The following is a 17244-nucleotide window of genomic DNA, read 5'->3' on the forward strand; positions in this document are numbered from 1 at the left end:
TAAAACGCCATGAAAAATCTACGACAATGAGAGATTTATTAGAGGATGATTAAAAAACGATGGAACTTATTCAAGTACCGAAACACAGATCACAGTACAAAAAAGCGGAAAAAAAATTGATAACAATTCAACATATTATAATCGGCTTTTGCAAGCATCTGTTTTATCAGGACCCTAGGATCTGCGCTAAGCATACTTGCTGTCCGCGTAGACTATGTATTTCCAACGAACACGAATGTAAAGAAATCTAGGTCGACAACGCCACTGAACTATTTGATTAAAAGTGGTCGTTGAGCGTCCCTGAACTTCACTCTCGCCTACAATTAACCCTGAGCTTCTCTCCGATCGGTGCTTCGTCTATTCACTGTCGATATACTATCGGGATACTATAGCCCATTCAGAGGCGCTCACCACCCCCGTGCTTTACATACTGCTGCCGTTCACCTAATTCAATGGCGATTTGATCTGCTCCCAAGACGCAGTGTCCAGCCTGGTTTTTCTTGTTCTACTTTGTCGACTCACCTAAACCCCAACAAATGGAGGATCCTCCAAACCCCCTGGACGATTCACTTCACTTGTCTATGAATCCTCAGTGACCTATATAAGTCTCGCGCGAGACACGCTGAAGCGATAGGAAGAAATATTCATGCATATAAGCTGTATTTTTGGCAAAAAAATAGTTTTGATCTGCACAAATCTCATAGGTGAAAGATACAAACGAGACCTACATAGTTACATTGCAGTTATTAATTATACTCCGCGGTGTTAATTGTATTACATCCAGATGGGAATTCGATTTAACTGAAGAAGAAACTGCTTTCAGAAGCAATCAAGATTCGGCTGTACGAGATGTATTTTTTCTAAATGTTTAACGAGTTCAACTAAAGAAACGCTTCCATTCTCCATTAGGACTTCACTAGATTTTGGCTTATTAACTGAAATACTAAATTTCCTAATAAGTAAAATCGCAAATTTCAGTAAAAAAATTGCTACACTATATTAATTAGCCAACATAGTCGAGATAAATTTCAATTCTTGGGGTGTATATATATACTTTTTTTTCAAAAGCGCTAAACACTGCTTTTCTAAATACCAATTTTTGACCCGGAACTAGCGGACGGACTGCTAAATCGCTCGTTTACCTAAACGAGTATGTCTTGCTGTTATTTTCGTAAATTAAATAATTTAGTACAAATACGGTATTGGTATTGGTGCAATTCAATTAACTGGTAGTCATGTGCTAAGAAGGTAGCTGTTCAAGCAGACCGCATCATTTACTCTTACTTACTTGTACTCTACTGAAGAAAACAATCAAATATCTTTGTTGTTGAAGTTAATTTAACTTCAGCTTAACTTTGAGATATCGCTCAGGAAGACGACGGATCGCCCACCGATAGTCGTAATCCGGACACTTTGATGATACTTGGTATCAGTTTTACGCCACCAATAGACATTGAATTGACCGCGCGAATGATATTTATTTGTATTTTGAGACATGTGTTTGAGGAATGACCAAACGATTTAAAAACGGACTGATGTTATTCATTTGCGGAGACCACCAACGTGTCTCTGAGTTAATGCTCGGTGATCAGATGTCTATAGTAAGTTACCATTTGCTACGAGAATTTAATCTAGCCCCAACTTATGCTAAGAGGCACTTGTTCTGTTACAGTTATATATGGAACTTGTTACATGATGTTATATGATGCTGAATTTATTCGGATTCAAATGTTCACTGCGAAAAGTCGTTTACAGTTGGTGTATTTACCTATTTCTAGGAGCATGTTGACATATACTTCGTTATCTAGCATTTAATAACTGTGCCGGTTCGGTCATCTGTATTGCGCTCCTGATGAAGACAACTGCGACTAAATAGACTGATTATCATCTAAAATTAGTTCGAACTGCATATGTCTTGACAATAACAAAGTTAAACAAAAAAGATTGCTTAGGCCAAAAGGCTTGTCTCTCTGTTGGGGCAGCCGGTGTTCTAGGCCCTCGGCAACGAGAACAAAGTCATACAAATTGTACGTACATTTAGCGAAGTGTGGAAATTGTTGTAGAAACTTGTCGACGGGTGAAGGCTTCATCCCTTCAGCGATGTCGTCAAGTAGGGATAAATCAAACACGACCGAAACTCCCGCGAAGTCCGCTGCTAGCACACCTGCCGGGAGCAAATCAAAGCCGAACAGTAAGAGCCATGTTCGGTGGGACGAGGAAAATATCAAAGCAACCTATCATCCGCCCGATAAGGTATCGTGCTAAGTTTCGCGTATATCATTTACTGCCCTGTCCAGTTTGTAGTCTAGAAATTGTGTGTTGGCGAGCGCGTGCCTCTGTTTATGCTGCTTAGTTATGATGAACCGCGTACAGTGACCAATTCAAGATGTCTTGACATTGGTTTACCGTGCACCGAATGTCAATGTAGAGGGTAAACAATGTACTGTAAACCGAACGTCGATGGTGGGACGAAGGCGATATCGATGAAAAATTATCTTGAGTAACATATTTTATTATGTAAATCATGAAAATGTTATTACTATTACTATTTGCGTATATCCAATTAGCCTTTGCTATGATGTGGACGCCATAGCAACAAGCAAGTGCTTCCAGTATCCAGCGGTAGTTAATTCCAGCCCTGCGACCCAGTATAACCCGTTTAGACCATAAGAAAACCTGTAGTTTAATACAATCCTGTTTTCTTTTCTACATGTAAAACGTTACACGTGTACGATGATGTGTAGTAGGTTGGTTTTTTCCTTTGTATAAAAAATATCTATTGGCAGCGCTAATCTCCACAGGATTACGGGTTCATGACAATCGACGAGCCCAAAACGCCGTACGAACCCACCAAGCATGATAAGGATTGGGGTGTCAACATGGATGAGTTGCAAGAGAAACTGGAAAAGATGCAGCGAAACTCCAAGGGGGGCGAGGTAAGTGATGTGATACGTGTTTTACATTTCCTCGTGCACCTTTCGGGGTTGTCTATCGATAGCATGTGTCTTCGTATTATTTTTTGATGAATACCTTAAATGTAAAGAGACTATATAAAGCTTGTTATCGAGTGCAATGACTGTGCTCTCGTGTTGATCCTTATAGAAACGTAGTTCGTCCTTCCCTCTGGTGTCGATGAACCATTTACTTATCCAAGCTTTTCCTTCTATACACAAAAGTGATACTATTTTGGGGCATCGACGAACATTGTCGTCAACAATGACCAATGTTGCGGAATCGACAACGAAATGTTGTTATTAATATCTACAAAACGATATGCTGTACGATTTTCTAGATGTTATATTGTATGGTAGCGATTACTAAGTGCTTGTTTTTCGCCCTTCGGCCAAACAGAAAGGAAGAAAAGAGACGTTTGAAGAAATGAGGCGGAAGCATTACGCTGGCATGGGCAAGCTTGCCATGGAGAAACACGACCCGTTCGTAGAGGAATACCTCAAACGAGCGGAGAAAGTCATGAAAGAGAGAAAGACCGACGCCAAGGGCGCGGCAAAAGAGAGCAAGCCACCGAAAAAGGAATAAAACGACCAGCGACATCTGTGATAGGTATCAATAGGGACCAAACTGGGGCTGACAGCACAATAAAAAATTGATTTTATACTCGAAGTCTATGAGTCTGTAAACAAAAACCAGCTGAAACAGACGAGCTCGGACTATGTCGCATTGATGACTCTTTGTCTGTACACCTCATCATTGCCTTTCTGTCCATGAATCATGCCTGAGGTTACCATGCATGCCATATAATTATGAGAAATATCGATTGGGGCCTGTAAATTGAAATGTGAACACGCGTGTTTCGTTTACACTGTATCTCTTTTTGAAAACGTTGTATATTTGCTTATTATGAAAAATCTGAAAGACAAATACGTGATCTTTCATACGCATATAGAAGCCTACTTCATACTTTAGAGCGGAATCATAGAAATCTTTATTTCTAACTATTAACGTACCCCGAGTTTTATTGGTTATTCCAGCTCGTCATAATCGAATTAATGGCCGCGTTCTTTCTGAAAACGTTCTTATAATGGTTCTTACAACCATGTGTCGTGTATTTGCGTACTCCGTATGAATCAGTCTATCATAATCCTCAAAACGGTTAATGCAATAATCTCTCCAGATATATTTTGCTTCCTATTTCTGTACTTAATAATTGTCAAGATATGAATTGATTGAGAGTATATATATATTTGTGCTATCGACAAATCAGCAGATTTGCTGGTGTTTGTGTGCAGCATTATAGCCATATGACTGTTTTGGAACGCGTAGAAAACAACAAAATGAACCATATCTACATGTCTCCTAAGGATTCTCATCCATGTTCTTACTGAAAATTACATTTTTTTTTCTTTCTATAAAGAGAGATGTTATTAAGAAAAACTTTAGTGCGTTGTTTTCCATTCGCATAATCAGGTAGCACTCATTCACAGCTACGAGATAGCATCTGCAAATGGTGTGGGTAAACAGATTTCGATATGAAGCTGGTGGTTTTAAACCTATGCGCGTAAAATGGCCAACAGCTTGGCCCCAAACCAAAAGTAAAATAATCGGATTCAGGCTTGAAGATACAAATTCAAATACGAATTCCGAATTCGTTGAACTTTGTAACAACAATCTTATGAATTACTCAGGGAAGCAATCAGGGGAGATGGAGGATAGGTCTACTTTGAATTAGATTACACGAATTAAACTACCCCAGTTACCGTAGTATTCAACAGCTGTTTTGTTTGCGCTAAATGCTTTCACTCCAAAAGAGCCTATGCATATCACGTATTATTTTTCAATGATGTCATCGGACAGATTTTGAGCGGCGTTTCTCCACGTTATAGAAATTGTTTCAAGAATGTAACGTATGGTCGCATCCCATATAAAATGAAGCGCGCCACTCACATTATTTACAGCTTCATGATCAATATATCTTAATATTAAATTAATGATACTATTCTGTCAAATTGAAACTTTGCTAGATTAATATCATCGCGGAACTCGCTATAAACTCTTATCTATTCTATAGTAAGGTAGCCGTAACAACAGCAAAAAAAAAATCGTAAACGGTCAACTTTTTTTAAAGCAAATAAAAAAGTTGGTGGGAGCAAACGTTTCACCTTCATCTTGCGCATTCTCGATTTAGTAGTTATCCATACATGCGGATATCCGAGCAATTCAACAAAACGAAAACTAACACATTGTTGACAGCAATTTTTATGAGGCTTATTTCATCTTATTCTTTGCTCTAAAGCTTATAGTATCTACCTGTCATGGAGTTGACGCTTTTCGTCGCCTTGTTGCGGAAGATTAGCAGCCTATCTTCTGCTGCCTTCTGGTATTTTTCAAGTTTTTGTCATATTTTAATACTAGTCATGGTTTTCCTAGAACAAAAATTCTGGTTTTAAAAAATGCCAGCTTTGAATTTCGAGACTAAAATGGCACTGCAGATACTCTCACAACCCTTATTTATCTACATTATCTTCTAAGCGTAATTAAATAATATGCACTATAGAAAAAAAGAACCGAATTTTATTATTAACGGAAGTTCATGGTAAGTATATAATACAGTTCCAATATAGAACATAAAAAATAATGCAATAATTTTTTTATTTGGGCAAAAGGCAGATCTTCCGTCTATCAAAAAAGGCAATCTATTCAAAGACCCTTTTCAGAACATCCGCCCTTTATCTTCGGATTGCTAATTCCCCAAACCATACTCCGTGGATCCAAACAACTATAATACGATGGTAAAAGCTGTGGTCTCTTTCATACACGAGCGAGATTGCCATCTCGCTTCAAAGGGCTTCAAAGATTTTTTGTCCAAGGTCTTTCAGAATTCTTCGCGTTATCAAAGCCTCATGAAGTCAAATTTTGCCATGCAGCAAGGACATTCGGCGTTGTCCATTGTCAACGTTTGATGAGCAGGGTCAAGTAGCACCCTCCATTTATCATTTTAGAATGTCCCAAAGCCTAAGCACCCCTTGAGATCGCACTAACTGTTAGTTGTTCATGGAAACTTATTTGGGTCTAAACTTCTCTTTTTCACCTTTCATCTTTCTTTCAATAAGTGTAAAAACCCACTTTTCATGCTTCGTGTATAAACTTCTATATCTTCTATTTTGTCAGCAACAATATGTATGTAATTGTGATTGATTTTGTCTTTTTTTATTGCACGTAGTATAATCCCTGGTGCATGCTGGCGATGTCTGCCAGTAGGGTAACTAACTCCTACCTGTGCAAAGGCCACTTATCGGGATTTTCACGCAATAGGGCCTGTGGAGCATCGTCACTCGCTCTTGCGGCCGTCTCTAGTATGCCTTAGAGGTCAAACAGAAATTTGCAACTCTAAGGTGCTGAAATAACTTTAAGCGAACGATGAACACTTGTATTAACTTTTAATTAGTTCACAATCCTAGTTGCAGAAGCCGTATACTTCTTACCAACAAAGCGCTACGGAAAGCACTGTTGGGTTACGCAGTTTTCCGATAACCCAATTTGATTGCCCAGAAAAGTGACACAAACAAGCCCTTGCGAAACATAAAATGTGGCAAAATAGTTTAAACAAAGAATGATCTAAATGGAATTAAACAGCATGTACGAATAGCAATGTTTGACAGTTGCCGAAGTCACATTTCTTCATTGATTTTTTTACACTAAGACTAATTGCTTAACAGCTAATATCAACTTATTACGAAATCACAAAGCTGAAAAGATGAAGGATGAATTGTAAGTAAGAGTTGCGTTATGTGTGTTCTAGCTATAGGTCAATCAAAGCCTGCTAAGGAATTCTAGAATCTGCGATGTGAGCGAGTTAATAACCCCGTTTATGGTAAAATGTTCCACCCCCAAAGATGATATGCGGTTCCACCGAAGACTAAGCTGTCAAATGTATATTAAAGATAAATTGTATTTAAGGCACGTATTCTCCATGAACTTTGCACGGCCTAGTGCTATGTACGCATATATATATATATATATATATATAATTTAATTGTGGTCGCTACCGAACCTATCATTTTTTAATTCGGTAGTCGCAGACGATGTCAGAGTATTTGCGTGTGCGCATCGTCGAGCGTCGACAACTTCACAAAACTAGCGATAATCGTACGACCTAGTTAAGCATAAGACGAGCATAAGAAACTGGCAAGGTCGGGTTGAAAGCGCGGACGGCCCTAGGCCGTTGTCGGGATACACCATGAATAGCGCGGTCGACTGTTACGGCTCGTATCGATAATCCCAGCAATTTCACTTGCTATCACTATATAAGAACGAAGTGTTGCCAGCATAAATCTTAAGGTTTGCGTAAGGATGACCTTATTTCCCGTCTAATTGTTTCTATTTAAGCTCTGAATATTTAATGCAAAATCCTGATGATTGAAAGTTTTGCAGCCCGATCATGGTTTTGACGCACATTATTACAATGATCCTAGTTAATCATTAAATCATTCCATGGAATACACTGTCCGACTTAGCAGACAAAGCCGGACACAGATGAGGCCACAGCCAAACGTATTTCTTCAGAATCCGCAGTAAAAACAGCAATGGCCAAAGCCCTGACTAGCCAGCTAATTAAGCAACAAGCGTCGAGACAGATACGCGGCCTACTCACGCCGGGTTCAGCTGTTTGCTTCTTCTACATCATAATAGAGAGAGCTCTGACGTAGACCCTTATTCTCGCACCTGCTAGCTGATACCGTAAGCGATGCCTGTTGTTTCCTGAGTCGTACCAAAGGGGTCGAGGCAAATGAGCGCGTGTGGTGCCCATTTGGGAAAGAGGGAGCTTGTAACAGTATATTAATATTAAGGTGCGACGCGCGTCGAGGCCAAGTAGCAAACCATATTGGCAGATACAATTATATTATATTGATACAAATAATTGCTCTATCCAATAGAATGAGTAATGCATGAAGGTAAGTGAATTGGTGTATTACATGAGCTATGGACGCGAACCTCATTGAACTAATAAAGCACAGGCCACAATAATAAATTTTATTTAATGTGAACGGGAAAGTTGTCAAATGACTTCTGTGATTTAAATTATGTACAATTTTCCCCAATGTATTTCACGACCCCGTCTTCACTATCGAAAGCGTTGTGATTTACTAGTACGAGAGCCTTCAATAACACACAAAGCTTTGTACTGCAATATTTGTATTTGAGGATTGTTCATATAGCAAGCCGCTTATGCAAAAATAAATTTTTCAGAGCTGTTACGTAATTCTCCTTTTATTGATACTGCCTAGGAAATCCGAGTACCCCATATTTTTTTTCATAGTTACTGCTACGTAGCTAACTTTTGGCACATCCCTTTGACAATTGAAGACGGGTTGATTTTACGTAATTTGTTTAAACTTTAATATCGCTGCAAGCCTAGGTGTGGTGTAGTTCGCAATAATATGATGTCTATCAGCCTAAAAAGTCCGCATGTCCTTTTTTCTCATCACTAACTATTATTTCTATTCAATTTGTTTACATTTATGGTATCCTTGTGCAGCAATTTATATGTTTCCGACGTTATAAAAACGAAACGTTACTGTGTCAGTACTGCACAATGTGTGTACATATGATATCCGTATTTTTGATTACCGGTTTTAACTATATATATATATATATATATATATATATATATATATATATATATATATATATATATATATGGTTATAGGGGTATACATTTAGCAAGCTTTCTCTACCGTGATAACACTCAAAAGAAGAAATATAGGTAACTTTCAGTATCTATGATCTTCTTCCTCCATTTAGAAACAGGAAAAATTCTACTATTTAACGAACCCCAGTAGCTACACGTACATGAAACTAAGCCTTGATGTTTCTATGCGTGAGCACTCGTGCTTCCTACCTACAACTTCTTTTCTACTGACACCGGTAGGCTTGCAACTTCAGTAAATGATTGATTACGCTATTTCGCTGTATTTGTCTTTTTACCGAGATACTATGGCCTCCGCAATGCTACTGTGTATCATCATTTATTGTTTCTCGTATCGGTCGTCATAAGTTACACAGAGATATCAACACTGGAGTCTGCAACACAAGTTAATCTCATCGAGTTACCAATTTGGCCACGCTTGTCGGACGGGGTGTCCTCATCCCGTGCCCATTATTACCTGAGTAGCTAGTAGGTTCGACTTCACGTCGCGCTACACTTTTGGGGACGTCTTCAAATGCCTGTCGGGCAGGACTTAAAAGGGCACTAACAAACCACGCAATTCCTCGCTTCGAAAGCTGTCGAAGACGTTCTGCATAAGCACATGGTCACAGGCTCACACACGTGGGCTTTCCGTCGTCCTGTAGTGTATCATTACATAGGATCAGTTGACGTGTTGATCGCGGCCATCCACACTGGCCCATCAGGGTGGATGCTATACGGAAGTAGCTTGAAAAATAACATTCCATTACGCAAACCGCCCCCGGAATCTCCATGGCATCAGCAGAACAATCCATTATTTTGCCAGCTTAGAAACTACGGTCTGGAAAGCGTTGTACTCTACAAAAAAAATCACCCTCCTTTATAACCATGAAAATTAATTGCGCATGTATATTAGCACGAATGTTGTAATGGAAACAGCTTCAGTTATTCTTTTACTTTCCTTTGTATCTTCCTATAGAAACCTGCGTGTGGTCATCAAGTGCTTAAAGGAGTAATTAAAAAGACTTTGTTGTTCGTTTCCTAGCGTGGAATAATAAAATCATGGATGTTACCTATGTGTTGGCTATATCAAATCCCTATTTTGACGTAACTTTCTGTGATTGTCGCTGTATAAATTGCGTTTCAAACGCGTATGTGTCTATTGTACACCAAAAAGATTATTACTTCGATCGACACGTTCGTAGACTGCTTCTAACATAAGAACTGATTGTTTGAGCTAGTGAGGTACCTTCTTCGTTGCATAGACGCGCATACAGATGCTAAAGCGAGAAGGACGAGCACCATCTCTCAGATCCATGCCATTCCCTTTCGTGTTGTCGTTCACTAACTTAGCATCGCGACTACACCTGTGATTTTATGAATTCGTCCTGCACAAGAGTTATCCGCTAGATTTTTAATAGACTTTCACATGTATGTGGCCTTCGACCAGGTAGCACACCAACGATATACCAACTGCGGCTTCCAGGAGAAGTTTTGCTTTGAATTGTTACAGACTGATGCGCAGCCGTCATTGACGAATGCATTTAAAATTCTCGATGTTCTGGAAATGGCATACACATCGCGAAGGCCACCAAAATTCAAAACAACGCTTGTCCTTGACAGGTCGATAAAATAAAGCTACATTAGAATACTCAAGCAGGTACACAAGGAAACACAACGACTTCCGCTGTAGTAACCAGAAGACATTTCGTTGCACTATAGGAGAACACCTTATTATCTCTGTGCATTATTGGTAGAGCGCTTTTCAAATGAACCTTAACAGAGAAACAATGATTCTGAAATTGCATAAAGACATAGGACATGGAAACTTCTGTTCTAGCCACTATTTCCTAAGCTAGTTACACTGGCTCTTATTCGCTGTCGGCCACGCCTCTAAAAAAGGTCAGACATTTTTATGAGTCATTGACTTACTATACTAGTGTCCGGCTGCTGGCCGTCCTTGGAATATCATCTTCATAATGTAATACGTTGAACGGACGTTATCTTATGCGCAATATCCGGTTGTCGTTGTACGTACAGCAGATAGGAGCATATCATATCATATCACAGAATCATTTCTTCGCGTCTCGTGTCGTATAACAATGAGATGGATATCCAAGTGTCGTACTACGAGAACTGGGTCTGTCAGCGTGTCCGTTTATATTAGCATGTACGGTATATGATCGTGTCTTTATTTTGCTTTAGGTCTGAATACCAGACAAAATATATAGTCTGTCATAGTTCTAATACATATTGATCTGAACGGACAATGGAGGAATGACACCACTGCCTATATCCTTGATATGATGCTTCTTAGGACGATGAACGTTTTAGGCCGCTCAAGGCTGTTCGATGTGTGGTGTAAACCTATCTGATGGAAAAATATAGTTTGCTGGCATATATAGCGGGCCAAATGTATTCAGTCTAAATCCCTTATGTTGCATCAAACATGAGTTTGCTTACAACACGACCCATTTGTTTTCTGTCAAAGTGTGGCAGTACTAGGAATCATTAAATGAAAAGTTTAGCACAAGCGTTTACCTACCCACGGAATAATAAAAACGGAACGTACATTACGAAGATGATGTTATCTTTAGCTAGTGCATAATTAGTATTCCCTGCCCCGTTGAAATTTTAAACCGTTTTGTTAGTCCTTACGTAAGTGCTTTGGTGTCAGGGCGAGTTTCACCGGCATTTTAAGGCTGTGTGGAAGGACAGCGACGGTGAGTTTGCCTGCGGCGAGGCCTTTGAGCAAATCGCGTTACGCTTCATGACAAGCCTTTCAACACTGGGTAGAACTATTATAATTGTGTCGGTCGATGACGTCGACGCTTTCATTTTGGGCGACTATGCTGCAAATTGACGAAGGCGCTTCCTGATAATTCTCCCTTAGTCGTCGGTCAACTGAAAGCGAAAAGTTATCTAACAAAAATCGATGAGTACATCCTAATTGATGTATTTGTTTACGTTAGATAGATCTTGATAATTTGATTAAATCTGTGCATGGATGTGAAGCGATTTTTTGACGTTTTACGTTGCGCGCATCGGGTTGCTTTCATTGTTTATCAGAGATAAGACGCACGATTCCATTCGAAACTGTGTTATTATACCACAATTTCTCTGTAGCGACCTGAAACATCACTGGCGAACTTTCATTTCATTTTACAGAACATCAGTAAACACAAGTACATAACAAAGGAATGTAAAAATATAAAAAAAATTCATTACCTACGAGAAAATGGATTTTTTATAAACCCACCAAAGTGCTAGGCCATTAAAAGAAGAAAAAACGTAAGAGGGTCAAGCCAGTTAGTACCTTTTATTTGCCCTTTAGTTCGGCTTCCCTGAGAACGCAGAAGCACCACCGGTGTTAGGACCTCAACTCTAGGACAACAACTAGGACACATTCCCAGGTCATGGCAGCCAACGTTACAATGGCATTACTTATTGTTAGGTATACTTGTGCAAAATCGTTTATCTTTTAAAAATCAGCCAGATGCACTAAGCTGGTATTTTACGACTGCATTCTGGCTGATTCGAACTTAATACAATTCTTGGAAGCGACTCGTCTATGAACATGAAAACGACCTAATTGAGATTAGTGAACATTAATTTATCTCAAGTCGTGATGTAATTCAGCTCGTCGGTATGTTTCGATTGTCGTAACTGGCTTATCTCATGATTTAATTGGTCGTATCCGACGTCCGGAAACGCGTTTACGGAACCAGACTTCAAACCATACGAAACGATATATGTATACCTCAGTTACGGACGGTCGCTTTGCCTTTGGTTGGTGAGAGATCGAACTCAACTGCCAGCTGAATTTTATCATTTCCATCATTTACAAGAGACGTTTACCGAACTCACGAAACTCCTCAGGACTCCTTGCTGCCTTTGTTGGTTCTTTGCATGACGCTTTTCGTTATCTGGTTGAAAGCAACTTGTTTTGAATTTGCACGCACAGTCTCAGCTGCCCCGAACTCCTCTTGATGACGCTCACAAAGGCAGTATGACTGTATGCACGTGTAGAATCTATTCTCTGATGGTCCCCTTAAGGTTTTCTAATAGAAAAGAAGTACCTATTTTGACAAAGCGTATGAAAGTTGATTTTTAGGATATCAGCAGTCGGTAGTATAAAAAAAAAGAGTGAAAATTATCATCAATTAAGTCGCTCTAAGAGCGTTAAAAATTGCATGAGTTGCTCTGCGTTTTCCACCACCACCACTTATATTGTAACAAACAGTTGATTATATGCTTCCGTTCTATCTCTGCGTATACACCGTAAAGGATGGGACTCTGTAGCCGCTGAATGTTGAAATTGACGAGCATTGGTTCAAAAGCTTTTCACACTATTTTTGCATGAAAACGCTTTTAGCGAAATCATACAAGTCATACGAAATCATCTGGCGCACCCCCTAGGATTAGGCCCAAGCATAAAAGCTTCGTTACCTAAATAGTCGACGATCGAGACGATTGAGTTGTCTATAACGGCGTACATTTCACTACTTCGAAAATTTACACAGTTCAACAATCATTTTTTTCTGTCTGCTGAGAAACACTTCGAGTGTCGATAAGTTTTTTGCGATTGCGGAATTGAGATGGATTTTTCAGCAGCATTTTGTCGAATGCTACTCTTTAAAAAAAACAGTAGCGATCGCTCACTTCAACGATGTCGCAAAAGCCCAATGCAGCATAGCGGGGGCTCACGAAACTAGCTCGTATATATAGCTATATATACGAGCAGTGGTCGGCTCGGATTTTGGCTGTCGTGTGACAAACAAATTCAATGACAAGCCATTGGCGGAAGTGTTTAGTACGTTAGAACAGAACGAAATATTAGAAATGTCTCTGTAGGTTGTTTGCGTTCATCCTACTCAGACAGTTTCGTACTACGAGTACTTTACACTCGTAAAGTATTTAAGCAATATGGCCTATTTGGTGACAATTATGGCATAACTTTTCAGGTGTTTAGCAGCGTGCACGCTATGGTAATAGTAAATCAGGTTCAAGGCTCGTTCTTTATTTAGCTACTAACTACCTTCTAAGTTGTTTTCCAGTGACGAGCCTTCATTTCACACAGAGTGACACCTTCCTTTAAGATAGCAATGGCTACATCAATTTCAAAATCATACGAAACACTCAATCAGATCAGCCGGTCACTCTCAACAATGTTAAAACAAAAATGTATTTCCTAGATCCCGTTATTTTTTTAGTTAATTTATTAGTTAGTTAAATAACTTTTTATCGCACTGTAAGGTAAAGAAGTTAACAATTGACATCTTTACGATAAAAACAAAATATATGTACATTTTGCGAGTTCCCAAACAAAATGTTCACATTATACGACATGATTTTTAATCGAATAGTGATACTTCATGTGTTTTTTAGAACGTCAAAAAAATTAGGCAGTACACCGTTACATATGTATTGTAAATGACAAAAATTAAACGCTATAACCTATTTTTCCTACTGTCGACGAACGCATCCGTCATTTGTGGACGTCACATCCACAATTAAGTGGACCTGGGTCACCTGATATTACGCTGTTTCGCTAAGATCGTTATTATCAGACTCACGAGATGCTCTGTGCAGGCCAATCGGGATCGTCAAAATTTTCCTGAGTGCTCGATCGACTGAATCGCAAGAGTCGAAAGGGCAAAGAAACCATCTAATTTTTAGTAAACTAGCGGTACCACTCCGTAACTAAAGTAAATCTTGAACCACATATCGGGCTTGTACCTTTAACATTGTGATTAGCCATATCAATGAATATTTTTAGTAAGTTAGCAATGAAATAGGTAACCTCCGAACCCTGACGATGAGGAGGGCTCGTATTCATAGACACAGGGTCCACCGGAGTACAAATCGCATGACCCAGTAGACTTAACCCAAATTTTTGATAATTGTACGGAACTGACTAGGGTGTGCAATTATATCATAAATAAAATCAAGTTAGAGAATCTATAAAAGCGCCATTTGATCCCCTCGATTACCGATTTCAGCTGTTCCGTTAGATACAAAATGTATTAGTAACAATTTCGCAGGACATGCGCGGATTTATCAAAGGCTTCGTTGTTTTACATCGCCAGATGACTAGCCTTCATCATATAATAGCATTACATTATGAACTTTTTGAGAAGTTTCTCACGGTTTCATCTGCTAATCTATATGTTAAGTGAAAATGTTGTCGTAAATAGGTGAATGGTTAAATAGTTCAGTAAACATCACGCTTGAAAAGCTGTCTGTGTTAATAATAAAATATAAAAATAAAAAGTAAACATATTATTACCCATATCTTTATTTATGTACCCATACCCTTATTGGAACAGTATACTTCTCTTCTTTAGTAGTTGTGCTCTCGTTCATAGTTCAGACGAGACTGTGTGACGAAAATTTCTATCAGTATAATTATAATGCACAGCAAGATCTAAAATGTATTCGAAATTGTTCCCTTTTTTTTTCTTCGGTACCAATAGCCGAACATCTGTATACTACTGCTAAAAAAAACAACCGCCTTTCTTGTGTAACGTCCATTAATTTAACTTCATAAACGATATATCTGTAATATATAATCTTAGCGTATACCGAGGCTACAAAACAATAGACGCACTTCTATCGAATCAGCCAGTCATCTCGGAGCAGGTCTTATAGATTATAATATGGTCGTGGATAGGCAAAGTTCAATCATACGAGTTTGAATATTATATTTTTCAAATATGAATATACAGCAGTAAGGCGATATCACTTCTAAGGAGGACTTTTGCATTTGACGGAGTAGATCTCGTCCAGCGTCTTGGGGCGCAACTTGCTGAGATATCAACTGGGAATGTATACCACATATACAGACACACGTCGTTCAATGCCGTTTCTGTTTCAACCAGTAAATAACACCGAATTTGTGCACGGCGGCGTGGCGACCAGGAAACGTGTATACGCTGGACAACATCTTTCGCTGTACCCTGTGTTAGACACATTGCCAGGAATCCATTCATAGCGTTGCCTCGATGGTGGAATGCTGGCAATTTTCACGCGTAGGGTAGTCGCAATTTCCGTTTTTGCTTGGACATGAAGCGCTCGTCAGAAAGAAAATAGAGAAAGATGAAATTGGTTCGATGTGACCATGCATACGCTCTCGTAGGAAGCACGTAGCTGCTATATATAGTGCGAAATATATTTCATACCGGTCATTGTTCTAGACGACCTGATGAAATACAGAGCTGATATTGTTACGATAGCAAAGAAGACAAATATAATCAACGATTCATCATTACAGACACATAATTATCAATACGCAATTTCCATACGAAATTGTATATTAGCGCTACAAGAATAGAGCGTGTTGGTTTTAATTACGAAAGGATGTACAGGATGCGATCGAGTCCGCTCATAATCAAGTATTGCCCTGCTCTTCTTCGAAGCTTCGTCTCGTACCCTTTCGGTAACGAATGGTTACTTACCTCTTAGTGGCCAGTCGACCATCATTGATGAGAATAAGAGCTGTGGATTACGTTGCGGATTAGGGCTTTGTGAAACGAACCTATGTACGTTCTGTTTATTGTTAATATTAGATATATATACATATATATATATATATACATATATGTGCTGCAATAAAGGCTAAAAACGAGAGCAAATTGTCGTGATGCGACAAAGTAGAACAGCCTTTTGCTCTGAAAAACTAGAAAAATGGCAATAAAAGAGCTACAAATTAAGCTTTGGGCAGTATGCGAACCAATATTTTTTAGTATTTTTCCCAAAAAAAATTTAAAAAGTGGTCATCAATTGTCCTATCCAACAACATTAAAATCGAGCTTTCAGGTAAAAAGAAAGGACATTTTTTTTTTAACATTTGCTATTATATTCAGTTCACCAAAGGAACACTATTAACCTGGTTTTGCACACACAGACACACTCATAAAGTTGTATCCCGTGTAACTTTTTTCTATCTATTTATTTACGGTAACAACGATGACTTCCTACAAAATCGGTTCATTCATCGGTTCTGCTCATGCGTTAAGTTATACTAATTATAACACTATATATTATCAGTTCTTGTTAGAACATTAACTTGGAATATCTAATTCAATATAGAAATGAGGTCTGATTTGTATAACTTATTTTTTTCGGATGGATTCCGATAGGGCAGAGCTTTAGAAACCACACAAAATAAGGTATACCAGCGTTACTGCTATGCCCTATGTTAACACTATGTTGCAGGTAATTTGTTTGTTAAGTGTTGTAATATTCAACATATGCTTGTATATCGTACTTTTACATTAGGATTCGAGCAGAAGAGTAGCGCCTTACTGTTCCTACAAAACGAGCTTCTGTTATTCTATATAGTAAAGACAGAGTCCGACAGAGCACCAAAAAGTTAACTATATCAGAAAAGTATGATGAATGTGGGTAGCCCCGTATCGATTTAAACATGCTCAAAGCTAAACTAGTGACAGTGGGCTCGGCCATAACTATTCCCAATTAGCAGATAAAGATTTTCTTGAGACGAAACGCCTGATAACCTTTTTACGTGTCCTACAAAGGATAGCTTACCTCTGAGTAGGTTTCTATGCACACATCGCAATATTTGAACGCAAAAGCTT

The 17244-nt window shown here is 38.8% G+C and overlaps 1 protein-coding gene and 2 long non-coding RNA genes across 4 annotated transcripts; 1 reads left to right on the forward strand and 2 right to left on the reverse strand.

The window, feature by feature from the left end:
- Positions 1-1860: 1860 nt before the first annotated feature.
- LOC111252728 (uncharacterized) lies at positions 1861-3621 on the forward strand. Its single transcript, XM_022811070.2, has 3 exons — positions 1861-2253; positions 2802-2936; positions 3352-3621. The coding sequence occupies exons 1-3, from the start codon at positions 2101-2103 to the stop codon at positions 3535-3537; spliced, it is 474 nt and encodes a 157-aa protein (XP_022666805.1). The 5' UTR covers positions 1861-2100; the 3' UTR covers positions 3538-3621.
- A 4354-nt stretch (positions 3622-7975) lies between these two features.
- LOC147758971 (uncharacterized) lies at positions 7976-10997 on the reverse strand. 2 transcript variants are annotated; one of them, XR_015318471.1, is made up of 2 exons: positions 9894-10997; positions 7976-9502 (listed from the first exon to the last, which is right to left on the reverse strand). It is a non-coding gene; the product is annotated as an uncharacterized LOC147758971 (long non-coding RNA). The 2 variants fall into 2 exon arrangements; XR_015318472.1 differs by lacking the exon at positions 9894-10997 and adding an exon at positions 9830-9873.
- Positions 10998-11172: 175 nt separating this feature from the next.
- On the reverse strand, positions 11173-13318 carry LOC147758972 (uncharacterized). The gene is made up of 3 exons (XR_015318473.1): positions 13094-13318; positions 11961-12723; positions 11173-11566 (listed from the first exon to the last, which is right to left on the reverse strand). It is a non-coding gene; the product is annotated as an uncharacterized LOC147758972 (long non-coding RNA).
- Positions 13319-17244: the final 3926 nt, after the last annotated feature.

The sequence above is a fragment of the Varroa destructor genome, unplaced genomic scaffold (assembly GCF_002443255.2).
Source record: "Varroa destructor unplaced genomic scaffold, Vdes_3.0 BEIS01000001.1, whole genome shotgun sequence".
NCBI classification, from domain to species: domain Eukaryota; kingdom Metazoa; phylum Arthropoda; class Arachnida; order Mesostigmata; family Varroidae; genus Varroa; species Varroa destructor.

Excerpts from the sequence above, each read along its gene's own strand:
- LOC111252728 (XM_022811070.2), top strand. The coding sequence starts at position 2,101 with ATGTCGTCAAGTAGGGATAAATCAAACACGACCGAAACTCCCGCGAAG. Across the intron at positions 2,254-2,801 it reads CCTATCATCCGCCCGATAAG|GATTACGGGTTCATGACAAT; the intron begins GTATCGTGCTAA and ends TAATCTCCACAG. Across the intron at positions 2,937-3,351 it reads GAAACTCCAAGGGGGGCGAG|AAAGGAAGAAAAGAGACGTT; the intron begins GTAAGTGATGTG and ends TCGGCCAAACAG.